The 15840-nt window shown below is 39.7% G+C and overlaps 1 protein-coding gene across 1 annotated transcript in view; it reads left to right on the top strand.

Annotated features, from left to right (window-relative positions):
• The first annotated feature begins 15730 nt into the window (after window positions 1-15730).
• ANXA10 (annexin A10) overlaps window positions 15731-15840 on the top strand; it is a 35307-nt gene continuing 35197 nt past the window's right edge. Inside the window, exon 1 of the mRNA XM_045019651.1 lies at window positions 15731-15781. Coding sequence (XP_044875586.1) covers window positions 15731-15781 — 51 coding nt within the window. The remainder of the gene's footprint in view (window positions 15782-15840) is intronic.

Genomic DNA, 15840 nt, shown 5'->3' on the forward strand with positions numbered 1-15840 from the left:
TGTGTAGGGATATTAAAGAAGGTTTATATTAAACATGGTTTATATGAAAAATAACTTATTGTTAATTGATGCCTTATAACTAAAGGTTTATGTTAGAAGTAAATTTGTGATTCTAACCTGCAAGCCACCAGCTGTGTCTGTGTAAAGCCTGCTCAAAGAAATAGTTTGTATAAAACTTGTTAAACATTAATTAACTCTAAGTAAGCCAAAACAGTAGCTGTTATAGTGTATAAATAGAGACCCCCACCCTCTGTAAGTTTTCATCTCACTTTATCTTTAATTGTTAAAAGACACGGAGTCTCACATAAATTGGTAACACCCCAAAAGGTAAAGAAACAGTAAAATAAATGTAATTAAGATAGAAAATGTATGTAAATGAGTGCCTAGTTTAAATAATAAATAAATGGTTAGGGAGTTACCAGCCTGAAGAATTCAGTGTTGGCCAAAGAAGGTGTCAAGTGGGATCAATCAGATAACCCTCGGAGGGCAAACTGGAATCCACCCCACCACACCTCAAAGGCATTAAAAACAAACATCTGACAGAATGGAGCCAGCCACCTGCTGATTGATTTAGCAACAGCAGAATGAAGCAACTCTCAAGGACTGACATAGGAATAAATTCCTATAAAACTGGACTCTAAAGACTGAGGACTTTGAGTCTATGGTTCTGCTGCCAGCCTCCAGGAGCATCAGATGCATCTGACACAGACTCGGCTCCATCCTCATGACCAAGATACCTGGCCAGTAACTTGGCATAAGCAACGTCTAGGCTGGTAACTAAAACATCTATACAGAACCTAAATGAATAATTGTGTGAATGAATATATATATATATTCAATGTGTGTGTGTGTGTATAAGGAATAAGTAGTAATAAAAATAAGTAGTAAAACAACGTTGTTTACTGTTATCTTTTGTTTTATTATGGTATTTACAATAAATGTGGCATCTTTGCCTTATCCCTCTTAATAAGATCCTGCTAGTTTTTATTGGTATAACAAATGAACATGGTTTGATTGTACTCAGTTCTTCAAAGAAACAAAGAAACAAACATTGGGCCAGATTCACTGAACATCACATAGAGGTATAAGTCACAACTCCTTGTGCCAGCCTGGCCTTGCCTCGCCTCGCCTCACAGAATGAGGAAGACAGAAGGCAGACAATGGGTTTCCACAAGGAAAGGACAAATACAACCTCCTCTTGTGGTGTACTTTCTATCACTTAGTGAGTCTTCCAGGGTCCCTGCCAGGAGAAGTCAGTATAAACCCTGGGCAGATATAGTCCATTAATTTACTGATGCCCTTTTCATATTGGTCTGGCCTCCACATTATGTGCCATGCATTCCACAGACCCTAGAGTTATTGTTTACTTGTTTAAGCCCTGTGGTCCTTGACCACGGCAGGTTTTGACAGTGGTGGATTAAAATATTGTAAACATAATCCATTTTGTATTGTACTGAAGATTAATCATTCATCACACTGCATTTTAATTACTCTTAACAGCAAAATAAGAAATAAAAGAAAGTGAGAGCCTGCAAAGAGAAGCTAATATTTTGTTTCAAAATGTGGACAGCAAGGAAACCTAGCTTCTGTTCTGGGTTCTGCCACTGCCTTGTTGTGTGACACTGGGCAAGTCACTGAACTTCTCTGTGGTTCAGTTTTCTTATCTGTAAAATGGGGATTAGAATGTCTAAGTCATTTTTATAAAGTACTTGAGGTACAGCGGATGTAAAGTGCTATACGTGATCAGTTGTATTTATTATAATAAGTACAAAGGAAATATTCTTGAATTAAGTCATCAGGTTTAAAACAAACAAAAGGAAGTATTTCTTTACACAATGCACAGTCCATCTGTGGAACTCGTTGCCAGGGGATGTTGTGAAGGCCAGAACTATAACTTGGTTCAAAAAGGAACTAGATAAGTTCATGGAGGATAGGTCCATCAGTGGCTATTAGGCAAGATGGTCAAGGATGCAACCCCATGCTCTGGGTGTTCTTAAACATCTGACTACCAGAAGCAGGGAGTGGACAACAGGGGATGGATCATTCAATGACTGACCATTCTGTGCATTCCCTCTGAAGGACCTGGCATTGGCCACTGTCGGAAGATGGACAAGTACTGGCTAGATGGACCAGTATGGCTGTTCTTAAGAATCTATCCTGCCCTACTATACTATAGGCCAAGACAATAACAGGGTTCAAAAAAGAACTAGATAAGTTCATGCAGGATAGGTCCATCAATGGCTATTAGCCAGGATGGACAGGGATGGTGTCCCTAGCCTCTGTTTGCCAGAAGCTCGGAATGGGTGACATGGGATGGATCACTTGTTGATTACATGTTCTGTTCATTCCCTTTGGGGAACCTGGCATTTGCCATTGTTGGAAGACAGGATACTGGGCTAGATGGACCTTTGGTCTGACCCAGTATGTCTTTTCTTATTTACTTATGTACTGAAAGATAACATGCCATCCCAAACACATTACGCCTTGCATATGTCACAGGCATGCAGAAATATATAGATATTTAGGAGGGTTCTTGTTAGGACTGACATTCACAGCCACTCACATCCTACACATCATTGGATGAACCTTTCCAAGCCAGAGAATTTCCCTAGTGATATACTGGGGACTTGAACACCTGGACCCTCCTCAAGAATTGAAAATAAAAGAATAGTTCCCAAGTCAGTTTATAGGTAACAATAATGACACCAGCTCAGTAGAACCCAAAGTTCTTTACAAATGGAGGTCAGTATCATTTTCCTCATTTTACATACAGCGATATTAAGGTACAGAAAGGTGAAGGGACTTGCCCAAGCTCACTCAGGTCAGTAGAAGAGCAAGGAATAGCATTGGGTCTTCTGAATCCCAATCCAGTGCTCTATCCACTAGGTCATAACACGCCTCCTAAATAAATTAGCAAACCAGCTCTTCCAAAAGTGGATTATAAATAGTATGATTAATATATTTTAAAAAACAGTACAACTAAGACTGTTGGTTAATTTCTCAGCTCAAAGTAATATGCAACTCTTTAAGTCTCTTGACAGGTATTTCACTAGGATAGTGGTAATCCATAGAATCTTTTCTAGTAATACCCTGGGATGTACACTCTGTTTTCTCACCTGTATTTTAAACTCTTAAGTAGACATGAGAGAGAAACTGTTTCAGGAAATGTCATATTTCCTGATGCTGCAAATAACTATTATAATAATATTTATTAGCAAACAGAATAAATAAAGATGGTGGCTGCTGAAAAATGTCATTTTTAAGCATGTAAGTACATACTCAGTCAGACAATGGTCCATCTAGCCCAGTAAATTGTCTTCCAACAGTGGCCAACTCCAAGTGCTTCAGAGGAATGAATAGAACAGGGCAATTATTGTCATCCACTCCCAGCTTTTGGCAGTCAGAGGCTTAAGGACACCCACAACATGGGGTTATATCCCTGACCATCTTGGATATCCAAGATCATTCATGATTTTATAGACCTCTCTCATATCCCCCCTTAGTTCTCTCTTTTCCAAGCTGAAAATCCCAGTCTTTTTTAATCTCTTCTCACATGGAAGCTGTTCAATATCATTAATTTTGTTGCCCTTCTAAGTACCTTTTCCAATTCTAATATTTTTTTTTCTTAGATGGGGCAAAAAGAACTGTGCGCTGTATTCAAGATGTGGGCATACAATGGATTTATATTATGGCATTATATTTCTGTCTTATTATCTATACCTTTCCTAACAGTTCCTAACATTGTTAGCTTTTTTGACTGCCACTACACATTTTGCAGATATTTTCAGATAACTATCCACAGTGACTCCAAGATCTCTTTCTTGAGTGGTAACAGCTAATTTAGAGCCCATCATTTCTATGTATAGTTGGGATTATGGTTTTCCAATGTGTATTACTTTGCATTTATCAACACTGAATTTCATCTGCCATTTTGTTGCCCAGTCACCCAGTTTTGAGATCTCTTTGTAACTCTTTGCAGTGTGTTTTGGACTTAACTATCTTCAGTAATTTTGTATCTTCTCCATATTTTGCCACCTCACTGTTTGCCCCTTTTTCCAGATCATTTATCACTGGTGACAATATTGGTGACAATCTCCAGGGTTGTGCAACTTCTTCAATTTTTTCTCCATGTTACAGAGTTGCAGCATCTCACAAACTGATCACTTGTATAAATCAGCAAAGGACCATTGGCTATGCCAATTTAAACCATATGAGGATCTGGCCCAGTGACTGCACAGACACCATGTAGAGTCAGGAGAGCCAGTTGCAAATAGTCAATATAATATATACTGAGCTAAGTGACTCAGCCATAGGAAAAAATGAACTATATCCAGTTTAATGCTGGAAGTCAATCATTAACACAAGTATATTCTGTAGATTAATACTTCATTCCATGATTGGCTAAATTCTGTTTCTTAAATCAACACATTAGAGCAATAAGGTATTATGCTAATGGTTCTATTTGTTTTACATAATAATCCTGCTTAGTCATATATGAATAATGGTTTAGTATACACAGTGAATCTGTAAAATCTGGGGACATGCAGTGCCAAGAGCTGCTTCTACTTCATTGTTACCTGGGAGTCGAATGAGATTGGTAGAATAGTATTAGTTTGATTGGATGATTCCGGTCAGTCCTCTTCAACGCAATAAGAGTTAGTTACAGCAATTTTAAGTCTTTATTCTGAATCCTACTTTCAGCTCTACTGAACTTGAAGGTTTACGCCAAAATGTATTGTGGAGATTATGTAAGTATAATGATCAGTTCTGCTAAATCTTTCAAAGTTTTCAGTTTGAGTTGTCAACCTTAACAGAACGTTAGGAGCCCAGATCCTCAGCTGGTATAAATAAGTGCACCTCCATTGTAGTCAATCTACTGCCAATTTATGCAGGCTACAGATCTTGCCCATGGTTTATATGTGGTATCTAAAATGTGGACAACATGGAGAATGTTGTTTGTACAGTTCACATGCAGTGGCTAAATTAAAATTTTAAATCTAAGACAAAATGTGTCTTTTACCATTTACTTCTAAGGTCGAGATCAGGGTCTAATTTTGTACCATCACTAAACAATAATGATTTATATTGAACTATAGCATTTTGATTAACCCATTTAAAAAAAAAAGCAGACTTAAGTAACCTTACAAAATAAATACAAGCTGAAAGAAACTTAGTTAGGACTAATTTGATAGTCAAAAAACTTGTCAAGAAGTTTTATTTGCAGAATCAAAGAAAGCAGACTGGTATATTGGTTTAAAAAAAGTTTTGCTTTTCTGGAGTATGTCTCTTTCCTTTGAATGCGTCAACATGAATACATAGACATTCAGCATGATTTGGTCTAAGAACAATTTAAGATGGAATATAAGATTTTACACTGTATAGGCTTTTAATAGCTATTGTACTCATACAGTGTCACACAGTTCATTAAAAATAAACAAAACTTTTGAATCATCAGATGGAATTAATAAATATTACCATTTGTTATGTTTCATACATATCTATATATTTAAATTTCAGATCTTTTTCTTTAGAAGATGAATGTATATTCTGTGTTATAGTGTAATATACATTTTTTTTGTCATTTATAAGCATTTACTTTTGTTGGGGATGTATTAAGTCATATTCAATTTGTTTATATTTTGAAAATGAAAAATATTCAAAAATGAAAAATTGACTCTCCATTAAGTGACTAAACATGGGAAGTGGTGTTGATTAAATGTGCCAGATTAATAAATTGGAACCAAGGTGCATGCACTCAATACTTTTTGAGAGCAAAACATGAAACTGCATTATATACACGGCACATGGGTAATTGTGCCGTTTAAGGAATTTCAGAACCTTTTAATAATTAATGCTAGTGTAATAGTGTATTTTTCCAAAATGCTCTGTGTGTGCATCCCCAATTGTTTTACAAATCAATACAGAAAGCATTCGCAGTTTTTTCTTTAATTATGTATCTGAAGGCAAATTATTCCAGTCTCACTGACAAAGCATTTCTTTCTAGAAAACTATATTGCACTTATTTATTTCTCTAGACAAATAATTATTGAATAGGTTTCCATAATGTGTTTGTCTTTGATCTGCGATTTGGGATCTCGAGTTCATTACTAGACCTACAGCCCCACTAAAGAGCTAAAGGTTCGTCCTTTCTTCCTGCTGAGTTATTAATGTATTTCATTTTACTAGAGTAAGGAGGAAGAATTTGGCAGTCTGACACAACTAGAGGATTAATTTAATCTGCAGAAGTCACCAATTTCAGTTTCTTTTCTTCTGATTAAACAAGTATCTGAGTAATTAGTATCATGTACTGATAGTATTGCCTGGCATTAATATTAGTATATTACATTATCACATAAGGGAATAGTTTCACTTTTTAGATCACTAAAGATTGCTAAATATAATATTACTAAGATTTAATGATATTGCATCTATTTGATATTATAACTTGTAAACACAGCAGGGCCGCCCAGAGGATTCCGGGGGCCCGGGGTCTTCGGTGGCGGGGGGCCCTTCCGTTCCGGGACCCGCCGCCAAAGTGCCCCGAAGACCCGCGGCGGGAGCCCCCCGCCGCCAAATTACCGCCGAAGCGGGACCCGCCGCCGAAGCGCAGCCCGGTCTTCGGCGGTAATTCGGTGGTGGTGGGGGGTCCCCACCGCGGGCCTTCGGGGCACTTCGGCGGCGGGTCCCGGAACAGAAGGGGCCCCCCGCCGCCGAAGACCGGGCTGGGCTGCGCTGCGGCGGTGGCGGCAGGTCCCGCTTCCCCCCCCGCCTCTTACCCGAGCGCGTCTCCGGCGGGGCCTGAGCTCCGTCCCGCTCAGAGCCGCGTGGTGAGGGGGCAGGGCTGTGAGCTCCACGCCGAGTGGAGGCAGCTGCCCCGCCCCCTCCCCACGCCGCTCTGAGCGGGGCGGGGCTCAGGCCCCATTGGAGCTCCCAGCCCCGCCCCCTCACCACGCGGCTCGGATCGGGGCGGGGCTCAGGGGCTCGGCCGGAGACTCGGTGCTTTATGCGCTGAGGCTCCAGGAGGGGGGCGGAGGCGGGACCCTCCGCTCTTCTCTTGGGGGCCCCTGCGGAGCCCGGGGCCCGGGGCAAATTGCCCCATTTGCCCCCCCTCTGGGCAGCCCTGAAACACAGTTGAGTATTATCAAATAGATAGTCTAAAATTCCTCTATATTTTGTATGTTTGTTCACTGTGTTTAACTGTAACTTACCCTTATTATGTCAAGCAGGGGAATACAGGGAATGCTCAAGAGTGAGGTACTACTCAGTGTAAAAGAGTGTGTCAAAATCTGACCGTATACTTTCCCTGAACAAAATACTGTCAAATTCTCTCGTGGTATAAATCGGCATGTCTGCATTGAAGTGTCCCCACTTACGCTCTGCCTGAGCTGGGGTGGGAAGAGAAGGGGAATAAGTGGATCCTTGATTGGTATATGTCAGTAGAACATTACTCCCCTACCCCTCAGAACAAAAAGAAGAGGAGGTATTGCGACTCTGAGGTGTATCTGAGTCACAGTGCCTCCCGGGGCTAGTTCTGGCATGGTGCAGTTTCACACAATCTTTTACCAAGGGCTAAAGGCACAATCTAGCCCTAACTATTTCCTAGAGATATTCCAATACAATATTAATTTAGAAACACAAGAAAAAGCAAAATCATACTTAGCATTACTTTTAGAACTATTAGTTAATGTTTTAAAATAATCATCATTTTTTGTATATGGCTGGGTGGAAGATTACCTTGATTGGAATACATCAAGGCTTAAGAATGCAAACCAGAAAGTGCTCACAACGGCAATCCTGCCGGACAAAGAAACATTATCTGACTTCATTATTGTGATTGCATACTGGAAATGGCTCCCAAGAGTACACAAACAGAAAAACTACCAGAAATTAGATAGGAAGGCAGCCACTGTCCTTTATAAAATACATATATCAGGAAAAGACAGGAGGATTTTGAGGATGACTGAATTAGCTATGTTGAAAAGTTTCCATTCCATTATTGCATCATATAATTTTCAAATGATGTGAAATATATTTAATAGATTCACATAAATCAAAACTACTCTTAGCAATTTTTATCTAATAATAATATAATATATGAAGATTACCTATCTCATAGAACTGGAAAGGACCTTAAAGGGTCATTGAGTCCTCTCCCATGCCTTCACTAGCAGGACCAGGTACTGATTTTGCCCCAGATCCCTAAATGGCCCCCTCAAGGATTAGGGCTCATAACCCTGGGTTTAGTAGGCCAATGCTCAAACCACTGAGGTATCCCTCCCCTCAGAAGCTGTACCACAGAGGATCTCTTTGAGGAAGCATAGCTAGTTCATAAGGGACTGCAAGCACATAGCTAGCTTTAAAGCATTAATTTTCTTTTAGAAGGTATTCACAGCTGAAAACATTCAGTCCAAGGAAATCTGACTTAGATTGCTTGTTATCAGCGGTATGACTTACTGAACAAATATTATTAGAAGGTTGTTCATACTTCAGATTACTTTTTCCATCATAAGACTGCATTGTCTGAACTTTACACGCCATAATTTGATAAAAACTGTGAAAGCAGATAGCTGCAGCCTGAGCCTTTACTGAGGCTTGTGTTATACTGCTCAAAGCTTTGGTTGATGGAAGAAAATGTTGTAACTTTCTTACTCTTACTTAGACCTGGGAGACCAGTGCAAACAAGTTTTGCCTACTTTTTATGAATTCTGAATCACCTTTCAGTCGCCATCCCTTGTTTCTTCATTCCCCTCCCACTTCATCCAAGCAAACGAGTTTTATGTTTTCACAACTGTTTGGGAAGGATCTTTTATTCAAATAGTTACAGGCATTTACGTGCAAGCGAGCACATCCACATATAAAGTGATCAGTCAGGCCACCCCTATGACAACTGGCCATGTATTTTTGCACAGGAGGGTATTTGTAGGCAGCAAGAGACTATAAGAGAGTTTTAAAATCATTGGGTCTCTCAGATAAAATAAAAAAATACAACATCAGCATGAGGGTCAGTGAGAAGCAGCAGGGAGGGAAGGACAGAAGGGTAGGTAAGATGGAAGATGCTCGAAGAGCAGAAAGTTCCTTTGCTTGTGGACACTTTGCACATGTTCCAGCCTCAGAAGATGGAGGGATGTTTCTGGAGTGGGTCCAGCCACTAAGGTGGGTGATAAGAAAACAGAGGGAGAACTCCCACGTAGAATCACCTTGAAGTGGAATTATATAGAGCAAGGGTCAGATCTGCAGCTAGCCATCTACTGACTAGTTACACAAGTTCAATGGTAAATTATTCCCTTACCCAACCCTAAAACATTCCACAAGATGACCCTCATGTTCCTCCTTGACTCAGGAGTAACTGACTCTCTGCTAACTTGGTTCCCTGATACATCTTCTCTCTCACTTGAAAAACCATGATGAATGCTACCTTTTCAAACAGTGTTACCGCAAAACCAATACATAAGTAGACCAAAATGTTGTGACCAATATGTCAAAGTGAAAACAATATCTTTAAAATTAGCATACAATGTACTCTTTGTTAAGCCCTTGCAGGTGTGTTTTGCATTTTTCCTTCACTGAACCTTATCTAGTATTTTTAGTCTGTTGTGTAACCACATTTCCAAAATTGGCACCTAAAGTTATACCCACAAAATGCACTTAGATGCAGCTGCAGGTACAAAAGCCACATTTGAGTAATTGCACATGCCATGTTCTGGTTATGCATATAAATGTGGAGTTTATGCATGCATGGATATTTTTGAGGGCAGAGGATTTGAAAATATGACCCATAGTCATGTGTATAGTAGTATAAATGTACTCAGTGCTGTACAGTAGTAAGACAGAGCATACATAAATCAGGGAGTGTCCACTACATCTTGAATGTGAGATTTTAGAAGTTTCATGAAGACAATGGCTGGAGCTTGAAGTATATTTAGTAAAGAAGATATTGCCAGCATATAGGGATGTGTGGAAGAGGAGTCAGGAGCTGGCAAAGAAGCTGAGGCAAGAGGGCAGATCATCAGTTGTTGTAAATCATGGTAGCTCCATTGATACCAGCTGAGGTTCAGGCCCATGTTTTCTGAATGCTCTCTATAGAACGCTATTTCCTAAAGGCCAAATTTTGATGTGTTTTTATTTGAATGGATATAGGTCAGGTTCCAGATGATAATAAAAAGGTTCACAGTCCTGAATTCAGTTTCTTTATATACTAGAGTCCCCTTGGGAAATTGAAAGTACATTTAGATATTGGAGAAATCTAAAACTGCTTATTTATCTTGGGTTCCTCCCCAGAATAGTATCAATAAAAGCTATTTAGGGGAGGAACCTACTTAATGTGATTGATTTATAATCAGTGAAGATAAATCGTCCTTCTATAGCTCTCATGTGTAAACTATAGTTAAAACCCCGTTTAATGTCCATATATAAGAACTGTCTGATACCTATGCAAGAATCACAATTTATCATGACTGAGTCTAAACTCAGTCTGCCTGGATTTTATACCTTTGTTAATCTACCAAAATGAAAAGGCATAAATGAATTACTCAGCACAATATTCATAGTATCATAACTCTGGACAACATAGAAAGTGAATTACTTCAGTGCAACATCTCTAATAATCAAAATGCATATATAGGGCATTAGCAACTCAGGGCAGAGCAGCACAAATGTCAAGTTTGGGCCTGGTTCTGCAAGGCTTCTAGCACTTCAGCTACCCATCTCACAGAATTTGCCGCGCACCTTGCAGAACTGGACTCCTAGTGCATACTATATTTCCCTTTCAACTTAGTCCTACCAACTTAGTCCTACCACTGAAGTCAACAGGAGTTTGGCTTGCTTATTTGTTTCTCTACATTGAATTTATTACTGGAGAGATCTCTGTCACTTCCTCTGTCTGAAGAAGACTTTATACCAACCTCTCCTTTCCTTCCTCAGCAGAGCTTCAAATGATCAATTTTGAAATCACTGGCTGACATTTTTGCTCCCTTAAGGCCTCATCCAAAGCCCAATGAAATCAACAGAAAGGCATCCACTGACTTTAACCATAGGCTTTGGTTCAGGCCCTAATGCCAGAAAAGGTAAATGATTCAAGTGTTTCTGTTCTTTTTAACATTCAGACAGGAATCCTGTCATTTTGTTTTGCTCATGGTGCTGGGTTGGATAATGGTCTATTTAGGGAAATTAAATGAAGTGAAAACACCCCTAAAATTTACTTTAAATTACAAAAACTTTGTAAAAATACATTGGCATCATCTTTCTTGCAGAAAACTGCAATACCATTTTTACTGCAGTAGAGTTAATATCACCATGAAATGTAATTTCTGCACACAGCAAATGGCAATATGTGCATTGTAAGTGTGAAATTCAGCCTCACAAGGTTGCCATGAGCATGAAGATCACTTAGATCTTTGTACTTTAGTCTCTTGTTCTGCCGTTTCTCTGATTTTAGCAGTTTCATATTTCAGCACCACTGTCAATTATTTCCCATGTATACTGCTGCCTAATCATTTTTATATGTGGAAAGCAGCAAAAGCATAGTCAATTTAGTGAGATCAGATAATATTGCATTTTACACTGGGGATAAAATACTGTGGCTGTACTATTGGCCTGCTGTCAATAATTAAAGTCTGACTTCTCCACTGAGGAAAACTTCAAATTTGTGAGACTAAAAGTAGTCTATAGGGTCATGAAGAGTCACTAAGGGTCTAATCTAACTTCTACTGAGGGGAATGGGAATATGCCTATTGACTTCAATGAAAACTGGATTGGGCCCTAAAATAGGCAGACCTTAATGCCTACAAGATTATTCAAGTATTTTAATAGACACCTCCCTATTCTGAATGCCACAAATATCAACACAAAGCCCATTTTAGCAATCTAAAACTGAACTCATATTACTGTAATTACAGGGAAAGTTTGGGTTTAAATAAACCTATTCTTCTGTAGATCAAAGAAATTTAGTCAGTCTGGAGATCAAAGGTTTGGGTTTAGCTTTTTAAGGTTTAAGTATAAGAGTACTGAATTACAATAAAGGAACAACAACTTTAATTATCAAACTTTCACAAGCTTATTTTAAACTTCATTTCTTTCTCTAAGGTAAGAGCAAAATGTTATTTGTGCAACTCTGGCCTAGTTTTTTTCTTAATCCACTGTTTTGACTATTGCTACTCTCTTTCCTGGCTCTTTTTAAGATTCTTTTTCTGTAGCAGCAAAAACAAGGAGTCCTTGTGGCACCTTAGAGACTAACAAATATATTTGGGTATAAGCTTTCATGGGCTATAACCCACTTCATCAGATGAACAGAGTGAAAAATACAGTAAGCAGGTATAAATATACAGCACGTGAAAAGATGGGAACTGCCTTCCTGGGGGCTGGGGGGGCCTCAATGCTAACGGGGCCAATTCAATCCGGGTGGATGTGGCCCATTCCCAACAGCTGACAAGAAGGTGTGAATATCAACAGAGGGAAAATTACTTTTTGTAGTGACCCAGCCAATCCCAGTCTCTATTCAGGCCTAATTTGATGGTGTCAAGTCTGCAGTTGGTGTCAATATTGCTTAAGGTAAATTATCGTATACCATTGTTTCTTTAGGGCTAGTAGTTCTCCTAGTAGCCATATTAGTTAATTCTTTACCTTTCTTCTATTTAGGGTGGCTTTAATTAGCAACAGAGTGTTTTTTCTTACTTTTCTTAGCTGATCATCCACAGCTAATGACCTGTCTCAAGGCATTTGTCACTACCTGTTTCCTATTTTGGAAAGGAAACTGTAGTAACTCTGTAGGTTCTTATTCTCTGTTATTTATGATGTGCTCTGTGGTCCTGAAAAATATTTTACACTAATCTTCAGAAACAGTTATTGTAATGTGATTGGTACATCAAATTCCAACAGCTCAAAGACTGCAGTGTTATGCCTTGTCTAATAATTCATTCTGATTGATGGGGAGTTGTTACTTGAATTATTCAGAACGCTGTTGGATAGTTCATTCACTGGAGGGTGTTTAAAGGCTTATTTCACCTATAGACTGGGAGATATTTCTTTCTGAGAGATTTCACTGTTATGGTCAGGATTTTCTAAGGATGTGTTAGACAAAGTGTATTTTGAAAATTAAAGTAAAAGTAGGGAAATGACAAGGGGGAAAGAATAAGCACTCCTGCCGGGGCCATTCTAAAGCCCAAGCAGATGGAGGAGCAGTCATGAGGTGTGCAGCATGGTGTTTTTTTCCCCTTCTGCTTTTCCTAAACAAAATAGATCAAAAAAGAGCCATATGATGTACAGACAAAACACAGGCAGCCGTGGACTAAAAACTGAGTATGCTAGTTTCAGGCATAGCAGAACTCAGTCAGCCTGCACAAAGGAAAGCAGTAATATTTGTAACTGCATTTTGGTGTTCAAACAGCTCTCAAAACCTGCCTCAAAATAAAGCTGATTATTCTGCTTCATTTGTCTTGGTTAGAGAATTACAAACTGGCCCAGCCCTCCTCTCTGGGCTGACACCAGTCTCTTGTAATTGGATCCTATTATTCAGTACCAGCCAGGGCTTCTAAGCCTTGTGTGTCTAGGTAGTGACTGATCACTGTTTCTTTCTCTGGGTCTTGCAGGTGCATCCCTGCAATCTGACACTCTCCTTGGTTAGTGGAACTCTGCAGTCCAACTATCTAGACCCCAGAACCAACACTCAACCCTCCCCAGCCTCCTCCCCGCCATTTTCCTTGTTACATTCTTCATGGATAAAATGGCTGTAAAGCAAGGAACAAAAGCTTAATAAAAGAATTTAAGCCACAATTATTTCCTCTTTAAAGAAAAGCAAACAAGAGTTACAGATCTATGGAAAAATAACAAAGAGCCCTGAACAAGACTTCCTCAGTCAGATCTCATGCTGCCTATAAATCCTGAGTTCTGGCTAGTATTCTTAAGCTAGATAGAGTCTCCCCTGCTTTCATTCTTCCTAGAAAGGTTTGCTTATAAATAGCAACAGAATAGCTTCTTATTTAGAGAAGCAGCCTCCTTAAATAATGACTCTCATATTTAGTCAGGGGGCAGCTTTCCCAATCATGTGCTTAGTGTCAGAAACTATGGACATAAGTATCAGAGGGGTAGCCATGTTAGTCTGGATCTGTAAAAGCAGCAAAGAATCCTGTGGCACCTTATAGACTAACAGACGGACATACGCTTCTTCAGCTGAGCTTGGGGCTAACTAGCACATCCCTCAGGCTGGTTAATGAGCCCAGCTGGGCTGCAGCAGATTTACCTGATTGGGCAACCCTCCCACTTGGCTGCAAGGCATCAACATATCTGCATTTAAGCTCAGCAAGGGCAACAGATTACTAACTATTCAATATTTGAGCCTACAACTTCATTCTCTTCTATGCCTTCCTTGTTTCTAGCCTTATTCTATACCTACTCCTACCTTGTGTTTGTCCTGTTCCTATCTACCTCAGCCCTCCTTCCTTGCCTGGTTCTTGACTTTGATTCTGACTTCTAGTTCCTGTTCCCAGCTCTGATCACTAGGTAAAACTGTTATGCTTATACAAAGTACCTGACATTTTTATAAGGGAGAAGGCAACATGCTGCATTTATTGAGAATACAGTAATTAGCATACACACCATGCACACAGTTTTGCCAGTTGATGTTTATAGTTACCAGTTTGGATTAATTTAGTGGCCAGCCACATTGGTTGCAGAGGGGAGCCAGGCTTTGTTGGTCACAATCTGATGCTTTTGGAGTTGTGGCAAGACAAACCTGTGAATCAGAGTGTAGGGGAATAGCAAAGAAAGAGTTGACTAAGTTGATTACTGAAAAATGGTTTGATGTGGCATGGACCTTTTGTATAACCTGTGTTATGTTTGCCACAATAGGAGCCATAGGTATTGTACCTTTGTTAATCCTTTTATAGTCAATTGTTAGGTACCAGGACTGGCTGTCTGCCAGTAAAGACACTGGCTGTCTGTCAGATGTGTTTCTACCAATTCCCTTCTGTTATTTAAAAAGAGGTGGCTGGCATGATAAACTATGGCTTTTAATCCAAATATAAAATCCTATCCCTACAAAACCACCAATATCCTAGTCCCTGACACTTAGACTAGGAAACTCCATCCCTATTCTCCCAGAAAGGTTTCTGTGTAGAGAGTCCAGTCAAAGGCCCTGTTAGTAGAAAACCCCTTGGTCTAGTAGGGAATAATTATTCAACATTGATGGCTCTCTCATTGATAGTCCTCTCCAAGGTGTCCCACTGCCTAATGTGAGCACACAATGTCTAGAATAGATTGCCCTTGTCAAGATTAGTCTGGTTTTCCAAAGATGATTACAATGCAAACTGAGGGTTACAATCACACAATTGCATTCTTATAACACAATGGTTTTAACTTAACTCAGCCATACCCCCAATCTGTCTCTCAAATGACTGCAACAGATTGTGGCTGGCCTCTGCATCAGTGTGTAAGGAAGGTAAAGTACACAAAGGGTAAGGGTGTGTCCTCTACTTCTCTTCTGGGTGGCTTGCTCCCCTGGCATTAGTTGGGAGCAGTCTCTGTACTTTCCCCAAGAACAAGAGCCGCAATTGTGCCACAAGCAGAAGTGAAAGCTCCTTCCGCAATCTTTCTTCTTTCCCCACCAAATGCACCTGCACAAGGGCCAGGCATTACCTAGCACTAACATATAGTGACTCATGGAGATCTGAATTCATTTCCAAATACTTTCTCCCCCCCCACCCAAGTTTCTCGCCATGCACCATCATGTCTCCACAAGATGGTGCAGTATGAAGATGCCACAGAATACAGAGGATCAGATCCTCAGCTAGTATGAATCAGCATAGCTCCATTGATTTCCAAGACAGGATTTACTTCAAAGTTATTCAC

The sequence above is a fragment of the Mauremys mutica genome, chromosome 5, assembly GCF_020497125.1.
Source record: "Mauremys mutica isolate MM-2020 ecotype Southern chromosome 5, ASM2049712v1, whole genome shotgun sequence".
Taxonomy (NCBI): Eukaryota; Metazoa; Chordata; order Testudines; family Geoemydidae; genus Mauremys; species Mauremys mutica.